The 17,285-nt window shown below is 42.2% G+C and overlaps 1 protein-coding gene across 1 annotated transcript; it reads left to right on the forward strand.

Annotated features, from left to right (window-relative positions):
- The first annotated feature begins 684 nt into the window (after positions 1-684).
- Positions 685-16,754, forward strand: LOC138144781 (hereditary hemochromatosis protein homolog). The gene is made up of 7 exons (XM_069066200.1): positions 685-836; positions 9,386-9,646; positions 10,050-10,310; positions 14,378-14,656; positions 14,841-14,957; positions 16,319-16,351; positions 16,726-16,754. The coding sequence occupies exons 1-7, from the start codon at positions 734-736 to the stop codon at positions 16,752-16,754; spliced, it is 1,083 nt and encodes a 360-aa protein (XP_068922301.1). The 5' UTR covers positions 685-733.
- Positions 16,755-17,285: the final 531 nt, after the last annotated feature.

Raw genomic sequence — 17,285 nt, forward strand, 5'->3', positions numbered from 1 at the left:
TAGAGGAAAGAAGAGCTGGGGTCTATAGGAGAAAATTACAGAAGAAGATTTCTGATCAAAGTAAAGAGGCTTCTTAATTACTCAAACTATCCTGAAGTGGAATGGGCTGCCTCAGAGTGTAGTGACTCCCACATCACCAGCCATCCTCAAGCAGAGATGGATAAGCTGTTGTTTAGGATCGTGTACAGGAGATTCTTGGTCATGCCCAGGATGAATAAGACAGGGACCAAGGCTCTCTGTTTGTGGGAGATATTTGAACAACTAAACCTTGTTGGTCATAAGGTAAGAAACATACACACATGTAATGGAGTCCATGCTTTTGTAGTGGGCATCCTGTAGAATAGATCTTTGGGTCTATTAGGAGACCTAGCACTTTCTAAATTCAAGAAACATTTAAAAGTTCCATCTGTGTGCATGGAACTGATCCAGCCCTCACCCTCCAGTACTCCCCAACAGCACCTGACAGTGACTCTGCTCTAGTGTTTCCTGCCTTAACCATAAACTCCATCTCACTTCCACTCTCAAGGTTGCCAAGCACACTCAAGTTCTGTCTAGCAAAAACATCTCAGTGAGCAATGATAACAGGGCTAGTTCCAGCAGGGCCAATCCTAGGCAGGGTGGAAACGAGGGGTGGACCCAGTACATCTATATATGGGCCTTATTTCACTTTTGATCACTGCCAGAGTGCAGAGTTTGGAGAGCAGAGCTTGCTCCAATTAGGGTGTGGTTGAGGATGACTGACAAGTGGAGTGGGATGGAGAGTCAAAGGAGGAAGGGAACTTTCTCACCCTTGCTGCTTATCCTGGGGGCATTTGCTTTCATGGGGATCCAGGCAGGTGAGTCTAGTGGGTAGGAGGATGGAGGATTTTGGGGTCTGGGTTTGATAGTGGAGACACAGACCCTGCTTTTATGGGGAAGGTACGATATGAAAGACAACCAGGGAGTCAAACTAACAAGGGCATTATGACATGAGGGCAGGAAGTGATTTTGATGGGTTAACCCTTCTCCCCCAACCAATTAGAACAAATCAGGGTTTTATGTATAAAATGATTTTATGGTGTTTTCTGCAAGTGATCAATTCCCAGTAAGAATTTAAAGGGTTTAGGGCTGGTCTGGGACTGAGGACACCAGGACAGTGAAAGGAACAGAGAGATGAGAGCTAACAGTCTTTGGTTAAGGTGCTATTATGTAAAGGACCTACAGAGGCAGACCCATGTCATTATTTGGAGAAGAGGGAAGGATGGAAACTGTTAGGTTATCAAAGAAAGAAGGGATAGATGAAAAATGGAGAGGGTCAACTGGGGGAGCATTTGAAAAGAAAGTGGAGGAGAAAAAAAGAGGAGACTCAGGTGCAGTGTCGCACAGGCAGGAACCATATGGGACTGAGTGCCCACTTGGTGACCCATGAAAATTAACTGTGATCTGATTTTTTGTTTGACTCACCTTGTACTGAATTGACCATTTCTTTTTGAACCAAAGGCATCTGCAGGGTTCATTTAGCATTTACTTCACAAGGTTGTGGGTATTCTAAAAGGAGTCCCTTCAGGTAAACACTGTATAATTTTAAAGTGCCATAGAAACATCAGTGACAATTGTGATTATTATTGTTTTAGATCTGTGATTTCATCACTCTAGGAGACTCATAAGGAGGAGCCTCCCTCTATATCTGCAGATCAGCACCTGTTCTGGAACTTAGACTGTCAAGGAGTTGTTGCATGGGCCACTGAGAGGCTAAAGGATTTGAGTACTATGTGTCAGAAGTAGGGCTGGAACCCAGGTCTACTTAATTCGAAGGTGGGCTTTCTATCACTATCCCGCATAGCCCATCTTAATATCTCTACTACCAGGATGAAATGCATATCATCCCTCTTGTCCATCTGATTCTAAAGTTGCACTGATGCAGCTTTCAGAGAGCCTGCTTTGGAATGAGTTTACATTATTGCACTTTTATTTAGGTACAAAATGCACTAATTTTGCCCATCTGTACAATAGTCTGTAGTATATTATATATACAAGAATGAGAACAGGACAATGACTTGTCCCAGGACCATTTCTTTCTGAACTCCATTGACAACATCAAAGAGAATGAGATGATAATTACAGTAATCAAAATAGGCATGAAGGCAATGCTTACCCTGGACCTTGAGTAAACTAAGAAAAGGTTGACATCTACATTAGTTTTTGGATATCTTTGGATCCTGGATAGAGGAGGTTATCTTAGCAGAGGCAGTACAGAGGATAATGCCAAGTTTCTAAAGCTCTGAGTTTGAATCTGACCTCAGACACTTACTAGCTATATGACCCTGGGCAAGTCACCTGACCTCTATTTGCTTCAGTTTCTCTATCAGTAAAATGTAGATATTAATGGCACTTACCTTGTAAAGTTGTTGTGAGGAACAAATAGGATAATTATAAATCACTTACTATAGTACTTGGAACACAATAAGAGCTATAGAAACACCATCATTATTCACATTATTGTTAGGGATTTATATATTTATATCCAATAATTTACTAGGAAACTGGCAGATTTGGGTCCTAGCTGTCCAGGAGTGGCCCTGTTGATCAAAACATAGAGGGTCTTCTTTACAAGCAGCAAGGATTTAAAGATGTCCCCACTGGTCTCTGGAGTATGGAGGCAGCCGGAAGGGGCAGCCCCCACCAAGGAGGTAAATTGATAGATTTTTCAAGAGAAAGCAGCAGCTCTGGGGTTCTCCTATTTACTTCAAGTGGACCAGCACCTTAGAATCCTCAATGTAGATTTAAAGCTATAGGAACCTTCAAAGTTATCTAATTCAGCCCTCATTTTACAGACCCTGAGAGATGAAGTGACTTGCTTCTGATTACCCATGTAGTGAACATCTGTGCTCCTTGCTGAGGGCAGAGCCCAGCCCAGCATCAAGCACACAGAGGAAAGTAAGGGGCTTTGGGAAGATGATAGCCAGAGACTATACCTGATGGTCAGATCTATGGGTGCTCCTGTGAGAAAATTCTTGAAAAAAGGGATCAATGTCCACATCAGTTCTGGACTCGTCTTTATTTTCATTTTTCTATTAACTCTGTCATTGTGGATTAGTGGAAAATTGATCAATCTTAGAGCCAGGTTTCTCTGAGTTTAATTTCCGCCTCTGCGTACTAGCTATGTAATCATGGGGAAGCCAAGTAATACCTTAGTTTTCCAGGAAACTGCCCAGAACTAAAAGTTCTGGCTTAGTTGTTGATAAACATCAATGGAGGGAATTTCTGTATTGGAACTCCCCACACTGATGGAACCACAGGCCAACACCCTTCCTCCCCCTTCGCCAGCCACCAAAAAAAAAAAATTCAACCATTAGAACCGCCAGCTCACCCTAGGACGCCTAGGATGCTTTCTCTTCTCATTATCATGTTTAGCCACCAGAGGGCATGATGGTTTTTCATGTACTCTGACGCATTTTGGGTATGCTTTACCTTTTTCTCTTCGTTTAATGAAGACAAGTTTTGATATTTTCAAGACACTCTATTTTGAGTAATTGAAAAAAAATCAGTGTAGTAGCAAACAAACTGAAAGAATACAAGCTCATTTTCCCAACTTCATTAATGCCTGGTTATTGAATGGGTTGATTGGTTCAATTTATGGGATCTCATATAGAATTTTTTTCCATCTGACCACCTTGACTGGCCAGTGAACCACAAAATCTCTTCTTTGAATTCTCTGAAACTTCTCCTTATCATTACTTTCTTTTACCTCCATTTCTTTAAGGAGGATATGGAAGGGGAACTCTTGCCTCCAGATGTATGGCGATTGACTATTTCTTGGCTTAGCATCCATTAAGACTTTTGGTCAACTGAAACTAGGAACTGAAGCTCCTGATTTTTCTCCCCAGCCCAGATGCTCCAGATCATCCTGGTGAAAGGTAAAAGGCACATTCCTCCAACTCCATGGCCATCAGTTGCTATGTTGTCAGCTCTTACCCGTACTTTTTAGAGGATGAGGACAGCCTTAGGGACAGAGTTTGAAGGGATTCCAGAAGCATTCTAGTCCAACCCATGCCAGAATGAGAACTCCCATTCACATAACATCTTCCAGCAGGTGGTCTTTCAATCTCTGTCTGAAGACCACTAGTGGTAGGGATCTCATAGCATTTGTAAAAGAACAGGGAATATTTAGCCTGTGGAAGAGAAAATTCAATCAAGGGTGGTTGTTTTATAGACAGTTTGTAGACAGCTATATTCTATTATTTAAACAAGTACCAAGTGAAAGAGAGATTAGACTCTTTCTTCTCTTTGACATCTAGAAGACAGAGCCAGTAGTATTAAAGAGGAAGTTTGAAAGAGGCACTTTTAGGCTTAATGTTAAAGAAAAAAACATTATTCATATGAGGAAGATGGCAGAGTAGGTCAGAAATTTCCAGGTTCTCCAAATTTCCTCTACAAATAGAAAATCCCCATGAAAGAATATAGGGCAGAGGAAATAAAGGGGTAAAGCAGTTGTCTTACTAAGTTATCTTGAAAGAACCTCAGAGAAGATTCCAGGGACTGAGGTTACTAGAGTTATTAAATTACCTATACCCTTTGACCCAGCAATACCACTACTTAGTCTATTTTCAAAGATAGGGAAAAAGGAAAAGAACCTATATGTTCTAGAACATGGGCAGGGAACCTTCAGCCTTGAGGCCACACATGGCCCTCCAAATCCTCAAGTGCAGCCCTTTGGCTGAGCCCAAACTTCACAGAACAAAGATTTGGACATGGATAGAACCACAATGGATCAAGAATGATCACCAATTCTACCTGTCATGTGGTAGGTCAGGAGCTGAGGTCACTTAGCATGGCAGCAGACTCCCTATCAATGTGACAAATATCTAGGGGGTAGGGTTAGAGCTGTGACTGCTCCCTGGGATAGACAGATGAGGAAGCTATACCTGAGAACAGTCAGAAGAGAATCAGGGCAGTGTCCTTGCACTGGGAGTTTGTGGGACCCTGGGGAACTCCAGAGTCACCAGGTAAAGGTAGATAGCAGATGCACAAGAGTCAGTGTAGGGTTACCATTTGGGGTGTGAGGTGAGATAATCCCTTTTCCCTTGTATAAGAATATAGCAACTGGAGAGAGGGGGTGAGGAAGAAGAACAAATTATAGTCTCAATTACTAATCGACACCCTACTGGTTTCCTTGGGAATAAACATTTAGCCTTTTCTTAATTCTCATCTTTGTTGATCTCCATAGAATTTGACCTTATTAATCAATCTTCCATCCATATTCCCTTAATAACATCTCATGTTGATATTGTGATTTTTTTCTCTTCCCAACTGTGCTACAAAACTCAATCTTTGTCCATAGTATTCAATGCAAAATCTATCTCCTTTTACCTTTCAATATTCTCAATGCTCTTAAAGGATTATATATATATTTACATCCATCTTCAGTTGCCTAGTATCAATTCCACATTTTTTACACATCTTTTCAAAATCTGGTTGTTACAGGAATCTCCTGTGCCTCTTTAGGTAGTTCCCCTCCCCCAATTCCATACCCTTTCCTTCTGCCTCGGAATCCTTTATGTTTGTGTCATCAGAACTTTATTCCCAAGGGTAACCCATCCCTCTTGAATCAACTTCTTTCATGGAAATATAGGCCAAAGGGTCCTGCATATCTTTTATCTGAATTCTGAAACACTCTCTTCTATATCTAAGGTACATGTCAGGCCATGCCAAGTATTTCCTTTTCTAAGCCATCATGATAATGGCTTCCATTTGCACAATGCTTCAAGGTTTGCCAAGCATTTGGCATCCATTTTCTTATTTGATCTTCATAACAACTCTTTGAGGTAAGTACTTCAGGTATGATGGTTCTCATTTTGTTGATAAGGAAATTGAGCCTGAGAGATCTAATAAATTCCCCATGATCTCATAGTTGACAAATTTCAGGACCAGGACTGGATCCAGGGCACTGCTGACTTCAAATTCAGCACCTGTTCCGCTGTGACATGCTGATTGGGTGATAATCTTCTGTCCAAACTTCCCACCATTTCTGCCTTAGTAAGCCTCTTCTCTAACTTAGTAAGAATCTAGTTCATAACAGCAATTCACCTCATTAAGTTTGTACTTTCTGAAATATGTAATCATCAGCAAGACAAGAATTTTGTAGCTATTCTGATTGTGGTAGAGAAGCATTCCAGCAGTTGTCTACATAGTCAAAATCATTTGCCACTATATTTTGTTTCCACGACAGCTTTGTGATTTGTTTCTGGAACTCATCATCTGGTTCTTCCTTCTGTCCAGCCAGCCTATAGTATACATTCTCAACAATATTGTTTCTTTTTCTTTCCATTGACCTTCATATAAATGTTTTCCATCACGTTTCCCATTTCTGATTTGCAGATTCCTGCACAAGGATACATCTTGGACATATGCAAGCCTACTTTCCTTCTTTTTGTTCTCTTTCTGTTGAATGAGGTAAACTATTCTATCAATGACTGCTAGTAATGGCCCAGAGTCACTAAGTCTCAGTGACATCTCAGTGTTAAAATATCTAATTTTATTATTAATGTTCTGTTGAATGTGTAGAATTCTATACATAGACTATATAGATATTTAGGGCACTATGGCATAGTGGATAGAGAGCTGGTCTCACAGTCAGAAAAACCTGGATTTAAGTTCCTCCTCTGCCATGTCCTGGTCCTTCCAGTGTTCACAAAGAACTCCCAAAGATGATGCATTTGAAAGAAGGTGCTCACCTGAATTGATAGTTAACAACAAATACTTATTAAGCACTTACCATGTGCCAGGGACTGAGCTAAGTATAAATACAAGCAAAAATTAAGATAGTCCCTGCCCTTGAGGAGCTTACATTCTGGTGGAGACAATGGATAAAACGGAGCTGAGGAAGGGAGGGAGGGAGAAGGTATCCATCCCCATAGAGTTATGGTGGAGAAGTCTGCAGAGTCAAGATTGGAAGTGGATGAAAAGAGGAATCAGTATGACTGGCCTGGGAATTTCATCAAAATGGAGAGTCTAGGAGGAATTCACAAAGTAGAGGATGGAGTCTAGGGGCCTAAGGATCTTCCTGGATGAGAATGTTGTTGGGACATGGTGGAGAAGTCCAGAGAGTCAAGAAGAGGACCTGGAGAGGGGAAGTTGTTCCATATAGTTCCTTATACTTGTGGAATCTCAGATATAGAAAAAACAAGGCCATGGGAATGATCACATTCTGCTTGGAAAAAACAGTCTATTAATTATTTGCTATTTGAGCTTCTTTTTTAAAGGTTAATTTATTTATTTTTATTTTTCAACATTCACTTTTGCAAGGTTTAATTTTCTCCCTCCTTCCCCTACTCCCTTCCTAAGACAGCCTGCAATCTGATATAGACTCTACATATACTTTCCTATTGAACATATTTTGACATTAGTCATGTTATATAGAGAAATTAGAACTAATGGGAGGAACCATGAGAAAGAAAAGAGACCAGAACAAAACAAAACAAAAAACAGTCTGCTTTGCTCTGCATTTAGATTCCATAGTTCTTTCTTTGGATGTGGACAGCATTTTCCATTGTGAGTCTTTTGGAGGTTCTTTAGATCCTTGCATTTCTGAGAAGGGCTAAGTCTATCAAAAATCAGTCCTCGAACACTATGGCTGTTACTGTGTACATTGTTCTCCTGGTTCTACTCACTTCACTCAGCATCAGTTCATATAAGTCTTTCCAGGTTTTTCCAAAGTCCGCCTGCTTATCATTTCTTATAGAATAATAATATTCCATTACATTCACATATCACAGCTTGTTCAGCCATTCCCCAATTGATGGACATTCTCTCAATTTCCAGTTCTCTGTTGCCATAAAAAAGCTGCTATAAATTTTTTCACACATGTGGGTCCTTTTCCCATTTCTTTGATCTCTTTGGGATACAGTCCTAGAAGGGGTATTGCTGTGTCAAAGAGTCTGCACAGCTTTATAGCCCTTTGGGTTCTATTCCAAACTTTATTTGAGCTTTTTCTAATCCTCTAGAATGATACACTTGCTACCACTGGTTGCAATGTTGCCATGGGGTCAAATCATAGGATTTGTAGCTGGAAGATACCTTAGAGATGATCTCTTCTAAGTCCTCATTTTGCAGAAGGGGAAACTGAGTCTCAGAGAAAGAAAGTAATTTTCTCAGGCAGCAACTGAGCCAGATTTCACATCCAGGTTCTTTGACTCCAAATCCATTTTAGTTTCAAACTCTATCAGGTCAGAAAACTTCTCCTGACCCTGTATAAGAGGCATCTTAGGGAGCCATGAATGTGTGCAATTCTAGACAGTTTCATAAAACAGTGGCAGCTACATTTGGTGTACTGAGGGAACAAAGATGAGACTTTCCCTGTAGGGTTTCCCTTAGCAGAGGGGAATTCAATACAAGAATACACACAGGGCAAAAGTCCCTGGGACCCTAACATAAATGCAGCCAACATTCCTGACTATATTTGATTAACCCCTTCCCTGTCTCTGTATGCTGTATTGCTCTGTGTCTAAAGGAGTGTGATAGACAAGTTTCTCCTACACCAGCATCTTTGTTGTGTTCCCACTTTCTTAGTTGAAGCTCCTCCCCACTCTGTGTTGTTGTTCAGTCATGTATAACACTTCATGACCCCATTTGTGGTTTTCTTGGCATAGATACTAGAGTGGCTTGTCATATTTTTCTCCAGCTTATTTTATAGATGAGGAAACTGAGGCAAACAGGGTTCAGTGACTTGTTCAGGGTCACACAGCCAGTCTCTGAGGCCGGATTTGAACTGACGATGATGAGTCTTCCTGACTCCAGGTCCAATGGTCTATCCACTGTACCACCCAGCTGCATTAGAGCCCCACTCTGTACTAATACTACTGTTTACACAATACTCTCTGCTCTTCCCTAAATGCATCACAATACTGAGAAGAGGGTCAAGCAAGGTACGATGCTTACATGATCAATTATCATCTTCTGAATAAACTTGTTGAGTCAACCTGTATGCCTCGGCTTAGTCTAGGCATGGAATGGAAAGAATATTGGGTGTCTTGTCCTCCTCTGAATTGTCCTTCTCCCCTAGTTTTAATTTCATTTCTTGTAGTGGAAGCCAATAGTATCACAAGATCAGACATTTAGAGATAGAAGTGAATCTTTGAGGTTACTGAGTTCACATTTCTCATTTTACAGATAAGGACACTGAGGCACAGAGAGGTTAAGTGATTTGCTCAGGGTCACAGCATAGTAGGCATCTGATGCAGGATGAGAACTGGGGTTTTTCTGACTCCTAGTCCAATGCTGTAGCCACGGTGCTACCTAGCTGACTCCCAAGTAGCAGGACAAAGGGATGAGTGGGAGAAGGCATGAGAGTTCTGGGACCCTACACACCTGATCTCCTTTTCTCTTCCCCTGCCTTCCTCTCCTGTAGCTCACCACAAGCATGAGATACAGTTCACAGTAGTGGGCACAGGAAATTCCCTCTTGGACTTCACCATGGTGGACTTTGTAGATGACATCCAGGTATTCTTCTATGACAAACAGCACAGCCAGCTCATGGCCAAGGAGGCCTGGATCTCCCAGGCCCTGGGGACCAAGTTCATAGAGAAGACTCAGCAGAAGTTAATAGACCATGAGAAGAGCTTCCTCTGGTTCCTGAAGAAATTGAGGCAGAATGACACCAAGAGTGACAGTGAGTCAGCCCCTCTCTTCTTTCCACTAATCCTTCCCCGCCCCCTACTTTCTTCTCCTTTTCTCTTCATTGAGCTTTCATAGGAGAGCATGATATTGGGCTGAAGTTTGGGATCAAGGAGCATTCTAGGGAGAAGACCAAGACTTAGGCTTCACTGAACTGCATCTGTTTCTTGGCGTACTGGCTCCTCCTCTTGGAAATGGTCCCACGGGTCTTTGCCTTCAACCTTAGAATTGCCCCTTCCTCTATCTTCTACATTTTCTCAATCATTGAACTCCAATTTGAACTCCTGCTTCTCCATAACTTAATCCATCATTCTGAGATTCCAACCCTTTTTTACTGAATCTCGGCCCAATGCTCCTTCCGCTCAGTGACACACGTGCCTCTAAATCTCCCCTCACAGAGAATGTCACACTGCAGCTCTTCATAGTTTGTGAACCTCAAAAGGACAAAGACATAGGCAACCAAATCAAGATTGCTGTGGATGGCGAGGATTTCTGCTGGCTGGATGAGATCGGACAATGGCTTTTCTTCATGCCTGAGGCTGAGTCCTTCAAACCTACTCTGATGAGTACCTTCTGGGCCAATCAGAAAGCATCCTACATGCAGGAATATTGTGATGGCATCATGAAAACAATCCTGCAGCACTCAGGCAGAAAGAACGGTGAGTCTCCGATCCTGGCTACCCCCAACCAGTTGGTCTATTATATCTCTGCATTTTCTAGGTCGTAGCTGATGCCCTCATGTGGGAAATCAAAGAACTGTGTTTTAATTCTGCCTATAATTCTGATTTCTCTAAGAAAGCTCAAGAACTGCTGTTCTGTATGCTTTTGCTCAAGGGAAGAAAGTCATTCTCTAATGGATCATTATCATGTGGAGGTGACCCTGGGGTGTGCAGAGCTACACTTGTGGAGTACAAGCTCTGTTTGGTCCCACCAGGCACCAAGGCAGACTGGGTCTCCATCTTAGATAAACATGGCAACGCTTATCACCAAAAGGGAAAGTACCATATAATGAAGCCTTGGGGTTGTTTTGGCAACAGTTACTGATGGAGTGCCATCTACTAAGTCAGAGAAGCACAGAATTACTAAATTTGAGAATTGGAAGAGACCTCAGTGGCCATATAGTTCACCCTGATACCTGAAAATCAATTCCTACTCTAATGTATTTGACAAATGGTCCCCTAGTCTATGACTGAAGCCTTCTAAGGAAGGGGAATACATCACCTCTCAAGGAACTCCATTTCACTTTGGGAAAACTCAAGTTATTAGGAATTTCTTCCTAACCACCAGCCTAAATTGACCTCTTTGTGACTCCCCCCACCCTATTTCACCTGGTTCTCCCCTCTGATTGCTAATCAAATGAGTCTAAGCTCTCTTCCATGTAACGGTCTTCAAGATATCATATCCTCAACACACATGAAAGATTTCTCTTCTCTGGGCTAACTTCTCAGTCCTTTAATCAGTCTTCCTATAGCATGAATTCCAAGCCCTTCACCATCCTGGTTGCCCTCCTCTGGACACCTTCTTGTTTATTAATGACCTTATTTTGTGTTGCCCAGAGCTGAACCCAGTACTCCCTATGTGGGCTGATAAGGACAGTGCAGAAAGGAAATATCCTCTCCTCATTGCTGGAATGCTTCTTTGAATGCATCCTGAGATCCCATGAGCATCTTTTTGGTTGTCACATCACAATGATGACTCATTTTTAGCTTGAAGTCCATTAAAATGCCCAGATAATTTTTCAGAGCTTTTGTCTAGCCATGCCTTCCCCATCTTTCCCTCATGAAGTGTATTATTTAAACAACTTTACATTTACCTTAATTGAATTTCATATTATTAGACTCTGATCAATTTTTTTTAACCTGCCAAAGTTTGGACACTGACTCTGTGTAGCAGCAAGCACCCCAAGCGTCCTCAGGGTTTGCTGCCAATACATGTTCATAGATCTGCTTTGATAAAGGAAAGTAAATCAAAATGGGTTAACAAGCTTACTTTAATCAGTCAGACATATATCATTTACCTTGTTCAGGGGAAAAAGGCCATCACCCTGAACTTCAAAGTATACAGGCAGAATTATCAAGACAGAAACAGATCAAGTAGACAGCTTTCCAAATTGTCCAGCCATTACATCCATACCAAATCAACATCTGGGTTTCAACATCTGGGTTTTTCAAAGCTGGGGGGGGCTCCAGACAACGGCTTCCCAGAATCCATATCAAATCACAGAACACTTCTCAAAGTGAGCCCCCAAAACAAAGCTTCACATCAGGGCTTATATAGCCTTCTCCTGGCTCAGAGAATGTAACAACCTTGTTTACTCACTGGCCAATCTACTGAAAAAAAAGCCTCCCACCCCAGGCTCCGGGTGCACTTTAGCCTAGGGGCAGGGAAGATCTTCCAAATTTGCATTCCCATTACACTCTGCCATCCAGTGTTTGAACTCTGTCTCTCAGCTTTGCATAATTTTCAAATTTGATAATCATGTCACCTTTGACTTTTTCCCATCATTGGTAAAAATGTCAAACTCCACAGAGTCAACAACTTCACAGATCACTGGGACCCTACACTGGAGACCTCCTGCCAAACTGACATTGAACCATCACAGCTACTCTTTAAAATCTGACCATTCAACCAGTTTTTAATGCATTTTAACTACTATCTTCTAACCCACATTCTTCCATCTTTTCCACATGGATAGAACAATACTCTATTGAATCCTTTACTAAAATCTCAGTAAACTCTACCCACAGTATTCTCCACATCCAGTACTTGAGCAATCCTATCAAAAAAAGGAAATGGGGTTAGTTTGGCATGATCTGTTCTTGAAAGTGCCATATAGGTTCTTGACAATCACTATTTTTCTACATGTTTATCAAGAATTAAAAAGAAACCCAATCCATTCTTAAGCTTCCCCAGGAATCCAAGTCAAGCTCAGTGGTCTGGTTTTCAGACTCCTTTTTCCTTCCTTTTTTTTTTTTTGAAAATCAGGACACTTACCCTTTCCCAGTCCTGTAGAACATCCCTCTATTCTTTACTACTTATATGTCATGGACAGCAAATGAGCCATCACATGTGCCAGTTTTTTCAGCACCCCCAAAATGTTTTTCACCTGGGCAAGTGATTGATTTCATCAAGGGCAACCAGGTGTCCTTTTATAGTTTTATTACTTGTCTGGGGTATCTCCCCCCATTAGCCTTTTTTTGTTTAGTCATCCCAGTGTAAAGGTTATTCTCTTTTGAAAAGAAAATAGAAGCATAAAAATTATTGAGCAGCATTGCTTCTCCCTGTCTTTAATTATCATTATTCCATCCTTTCCCAAGCAGTGATCTCATCTCATCTTTCGTGCTTCTATTTTTCCAAATAGCCTAAAACACCCCCTTTTATTATCATCCTCAGTTTTCCTCACCAGGTAAAGCTCATTCTGAATCTTAGTACTACTCATCCTACTTTTACAAGACAATGGTATGGTCATCTGTCATCTTCCCTTGCTTACGTAGTCTGCACTTCCCTGTGTGTCTGCATCAATCTCTTTAGGCAACTCTCCTTTTCTCTCTTCATCAGAATTATTTCCCTTTGCTTCTTCAGAGCTTAATTTTAGAACATCTTCATGCCTCCTGGGTGGACGTCCTCTGCAGAATTTTAGTCCATGAGGTCCTCCTTAGTTCCCTAAAATTTCGGAAATTGCCTCTCCTAAAATATAGAGTACATGTCAGACCAGATCTGCAATTTCTATCCCAAAGTCTAGAAGATAATATTCATTCCACTCAGGGTTCCTGTAACTTCCACTCAGTTGTGTGCTAGTAAATTCTTAATAACTGGCTGGGGTGGAAAATATACATAATATACTTTTACATTTAATTTATATTATATACATTTTCTCCATCAATTTTTTGAGTCTAGGAAATCAACAAAACAATAATTCAAGACAATTTGTAGCACTTTTTGATTTCTGTGGTGTAACTGTTCATGCTGAAAATGCAAACCTATGTATTTTAAATCTGTAGGTTTAAATTTAAACTGGCGGGTTTGAGCTGGCTCTTGCACCCCTCTGTTTCTGCCCCCAGGAACCAGTCCCTCTTTATTAGTGAGAAAATGATCCAGGAAAGAATTTCTTTTATTGGTATATTTACAATTTAAAGGATGAAGTTATCATTAAGCCAAGTCACCATGTTATTAGCTGCTATGCTCTTGGTGGAGAGAACTTCAGTGGACGTCTGGATAATCGAGGTCACAAGTTACTGCTATACCATGCATCTGTTACAGGCTTTAGGTGGATGGCGGGGTTTGTGATCCTCATTATTGAAGGGAATAAGCACATGTATGAAATCATGGATCTGATCACTGGAAAATATTGAAATATTGAAGACGATCCTGGCTTTTAACTCATTGTTAACAGACAAAGACCCATTCACTTCTTTTGGTTAGGTTAAAAATCTGGTGAACATAATTGTCATGAGTATCAACAAACATTTACTGAGGGCCTAGTGTATGTGTGTGTGTGTGTGTGTGTGTGTGTATGTGTGTGTGTGTGTGTGTGTGAATGGAGCATTATAAAGTGTGTCCAGAGGGGGTATAAAATGAATGATGTATTATCCTGCCTTCAAAAATCTTATAATTTGCTGGGTCCTAGGGGCCATAACAATAAGAGAAGTGAAGGAAGGAGAGACAGAGTAATGGAAAATAAACATGGAGATGTGCACATGCTGTCTTCTCCAACCTTTGTCTTCAGTGCCTCCTGATGTGACCGTGCTCTACCATGAAGCTGTGGATGGCACCATCAGCCTCTCCTGCTCTGCCACGGGCTTCTACCCCAGCTCCATTCTGTTGTTCTGGCAGAAGGGTAGTAACATAATTGCGGCAGGGAAGGAGAGTTCCAGCAGAACCCTGCCCAATGCTGATGGCACCTTCTACCAAAGAATCACCATTGAACTCCCACCAGGGGTTACAGGGACCAATCATGAGTGTGTGGTGGACCATATTGAGCTCGGAACACAAAAAGTATTTCCTGGTGAGTGCCTGCCTTGCCCTTGTTGGTCTGAGCCCCAGGAAGTTAGGCAATGACATATTGCCTTTCCCCTAGCTTGTCCAGTATGGACCCATAGGGGTGTGATTTTTTTGGTGTATTCCCCACTACTACCTGGGAAGATTCTCCTCCACATTAACTGTCTGCTCTTTACTACTGTATCTCATAGTACCTGAAAAACCCCTTAAGAAGAGGACCTGGACTGTGACACTCAGCATTCTAGGAATTGTCATCCTGGTGCTGAGCTGTGCTGTGGCCTTTATCCAGGGGAAGAAGACAAACACAGGTGTGTGTCTGAGGAGAGCGGAACCGTAGGTCCCAAGGGAATGGAAGACAGCGATGTTTCATCAATATCTTGAGGTTGTAGGAACTAAAAAAGAGCTTTGTGAATAGAATTCCATAATCTCAGAGTTCAGGGATCCACCAAGGTCAACTCATCCAGACTGTACCTGACTGGGCAGCAGCTCTGTAACAACTCTGACAAGCAGGCAATCTGCCTTGAATGAATCACAGCAGGAATGGCAGACTCGCTGCCTCCTATGACAATACCCTCCCCTTTTGAGCTACTCTAATCGTTATATATTTTTTCTTACACCAAACCAAAATTTCTCTTTCCTCTCTTAACCCCTGGTAATTTCTACCTATGACTTCGAATCCTATCTTCTGATGCCACAGTTAATGCCCCTTCCACGTGGCAGCCTTGCAAATACTTACAGGCAGCTATCAGACCTTTCCTAAATCTTATCTTCTCCAGGCTAAACATGACCTGTTCTCTCCCCAAATTACAGAATTTGAAAGCCCTAAGATACTTCATCATCACTCTAGTCCAATCTGGATACAAAAGTGTCATTCAAAGCCTCCTCCCATGGAATGGTATCTAATGCTCTCCCTATCAGGGTAGACTTCTGGGTATCCTACAGGTGCCAACACGCTTCCTAAAATGTGGTACTGGACACAATACCCCAGGTGGGGTCTGACCAGGTGGAGGGCTGTGGGACCTCCCTCATTCTGCACACTACACCCTTCTCTTAATTTAACTTAACACGGTATTCAGCTGTTATGACTCAAATTGAACTTGCAATTCAGTTCCACACTTGGATTTTTTTTATACACACACAGTTATACAGCCATGCCTCCCCTAACCTGCTGTTAGCAACTGTACAATCGATTTTTAAAATCCAAATATTGGACTTTACATTTAGTCCTATTATATTTCATCTTATGAGCTTTGGCTCATGTTTCTATCCTGTTTTGACCTTTTCAGATACCAACTGTCATCCCACATGGGAGCTCTCCCTTTCAGCTTTATGGTGCCTGTCAATTGATAGGAGGCTAGTTATGACTTCATTCATTTCATTGGTTAAACAATGCTGAAGGTCATAGGTCCAAAGATAGATGCTTGGGGGTTGGTCCAGTTGGGAGGGGAGAACTTGGTCCTATCCTTAGGGACCCACAGATCTGATTAGGGAGACATACTCCTTATGCACAGGCAGCTCCCACCCTGATTTTCAACATGCACAGTCGCTGTCTCTGGGAAAGAGACAATTTGAGATCAGATGTGGTCCTGCCTAGAGACAGCCATATAAGAGCCACCTTTCCAGATCCCCTGTAGATGTAACCTTTTTTGTGACTCTAATTATATTGCAGGCTACAGTATCCACGAATATGCCACAATGGAAGGTGAGACACTGGCAGGGAGTGGAGTGGGTGAGGGGGCAGAGGGGAGTAGTTGGGAAATATAAGCTATCCCTCTCCTCCAAGAACTTAGGCTCCTGGGGCAGGGCAGAGAAGGATTCTATCTAGTGGGGAACAGCAGGTGGGAAGGGGCTGGGTATGGTTGTGAGTGTGTGTGTGTGTGTGTGTGTGGGGGGGGTAAATGCCAGATTCCTCATCCCTCTCCCTTTACCCTCCTACAATGGGCCTTCAGAATGGAAGTGGGGCATGGGCACAGAGGGTTCCTCCCCTGTTTAGCTGTTTTCTCAAGGTCAGGTTTTGATGTAGACTATTTGCCTGCATATAAAAGTGGGGGAACCTCACATTTCCCCCTCCCCCAGACATTCAGATGGATATTCAAGAACACTAGAATGTTCTGCAGTGCTGGCCCTGGAAACACGGAAGACTGGGGACTGCTACTATATGCCTGCCCTTGCTGACTATGAGGAAGAGAAGTCTGATTGGAATGAAAACCCCCTTTGGTTCCAGCCAGCCTCTTGTCCCTCCCATCCTCAGTGGCTTCCTTCTTCTCTCCCAACTTGGAGGTGTGGCTCCTGTTTTCTTCATGCCCCCATTCTTCCTGCTTAGAGGCAGAACCCAGTAGCAGAAGACCCTGGCTTTGGAGTCAGGGGGCTGTGGTTTAACTGGGCCTCTGACAATAGTTGTGTGATCACGGACAAGTCACAACTGTCTGAGCCTTGGGCAGCTCCCTAAGGCAAGCTTGAGATGCGGTTGTGATATGCCTCTGTGGATGGATACTCCAAGTCTTCCCCCACCAATAGATTCACAGAGCTTTGGTTATGTGATATGTGAGTGTCAGTTTAGTAAGCCACTAGGTAGTGCAGTGGACTTGGAATTAGAATTCATTAAATCTGACCTCAGATACTTCCCAGCTGCAGGA

Source organism: Petaurus breviceps, unplaced genomic scaffold, assembly GCF_028583685.1.
Source record: "Petaurus breviceps papuanus isolate PSGF00001 unplaced genomic scaffold, PetGlider_PUasm1.0 139, whole genome shotgun sequence".
NCBI classification, from domain to species: Eukaryota; Metazoa; Chordata; class Mammalia; order Diprotodontia; family Petauridae; genus Petaurus; species Petaurus breviceps.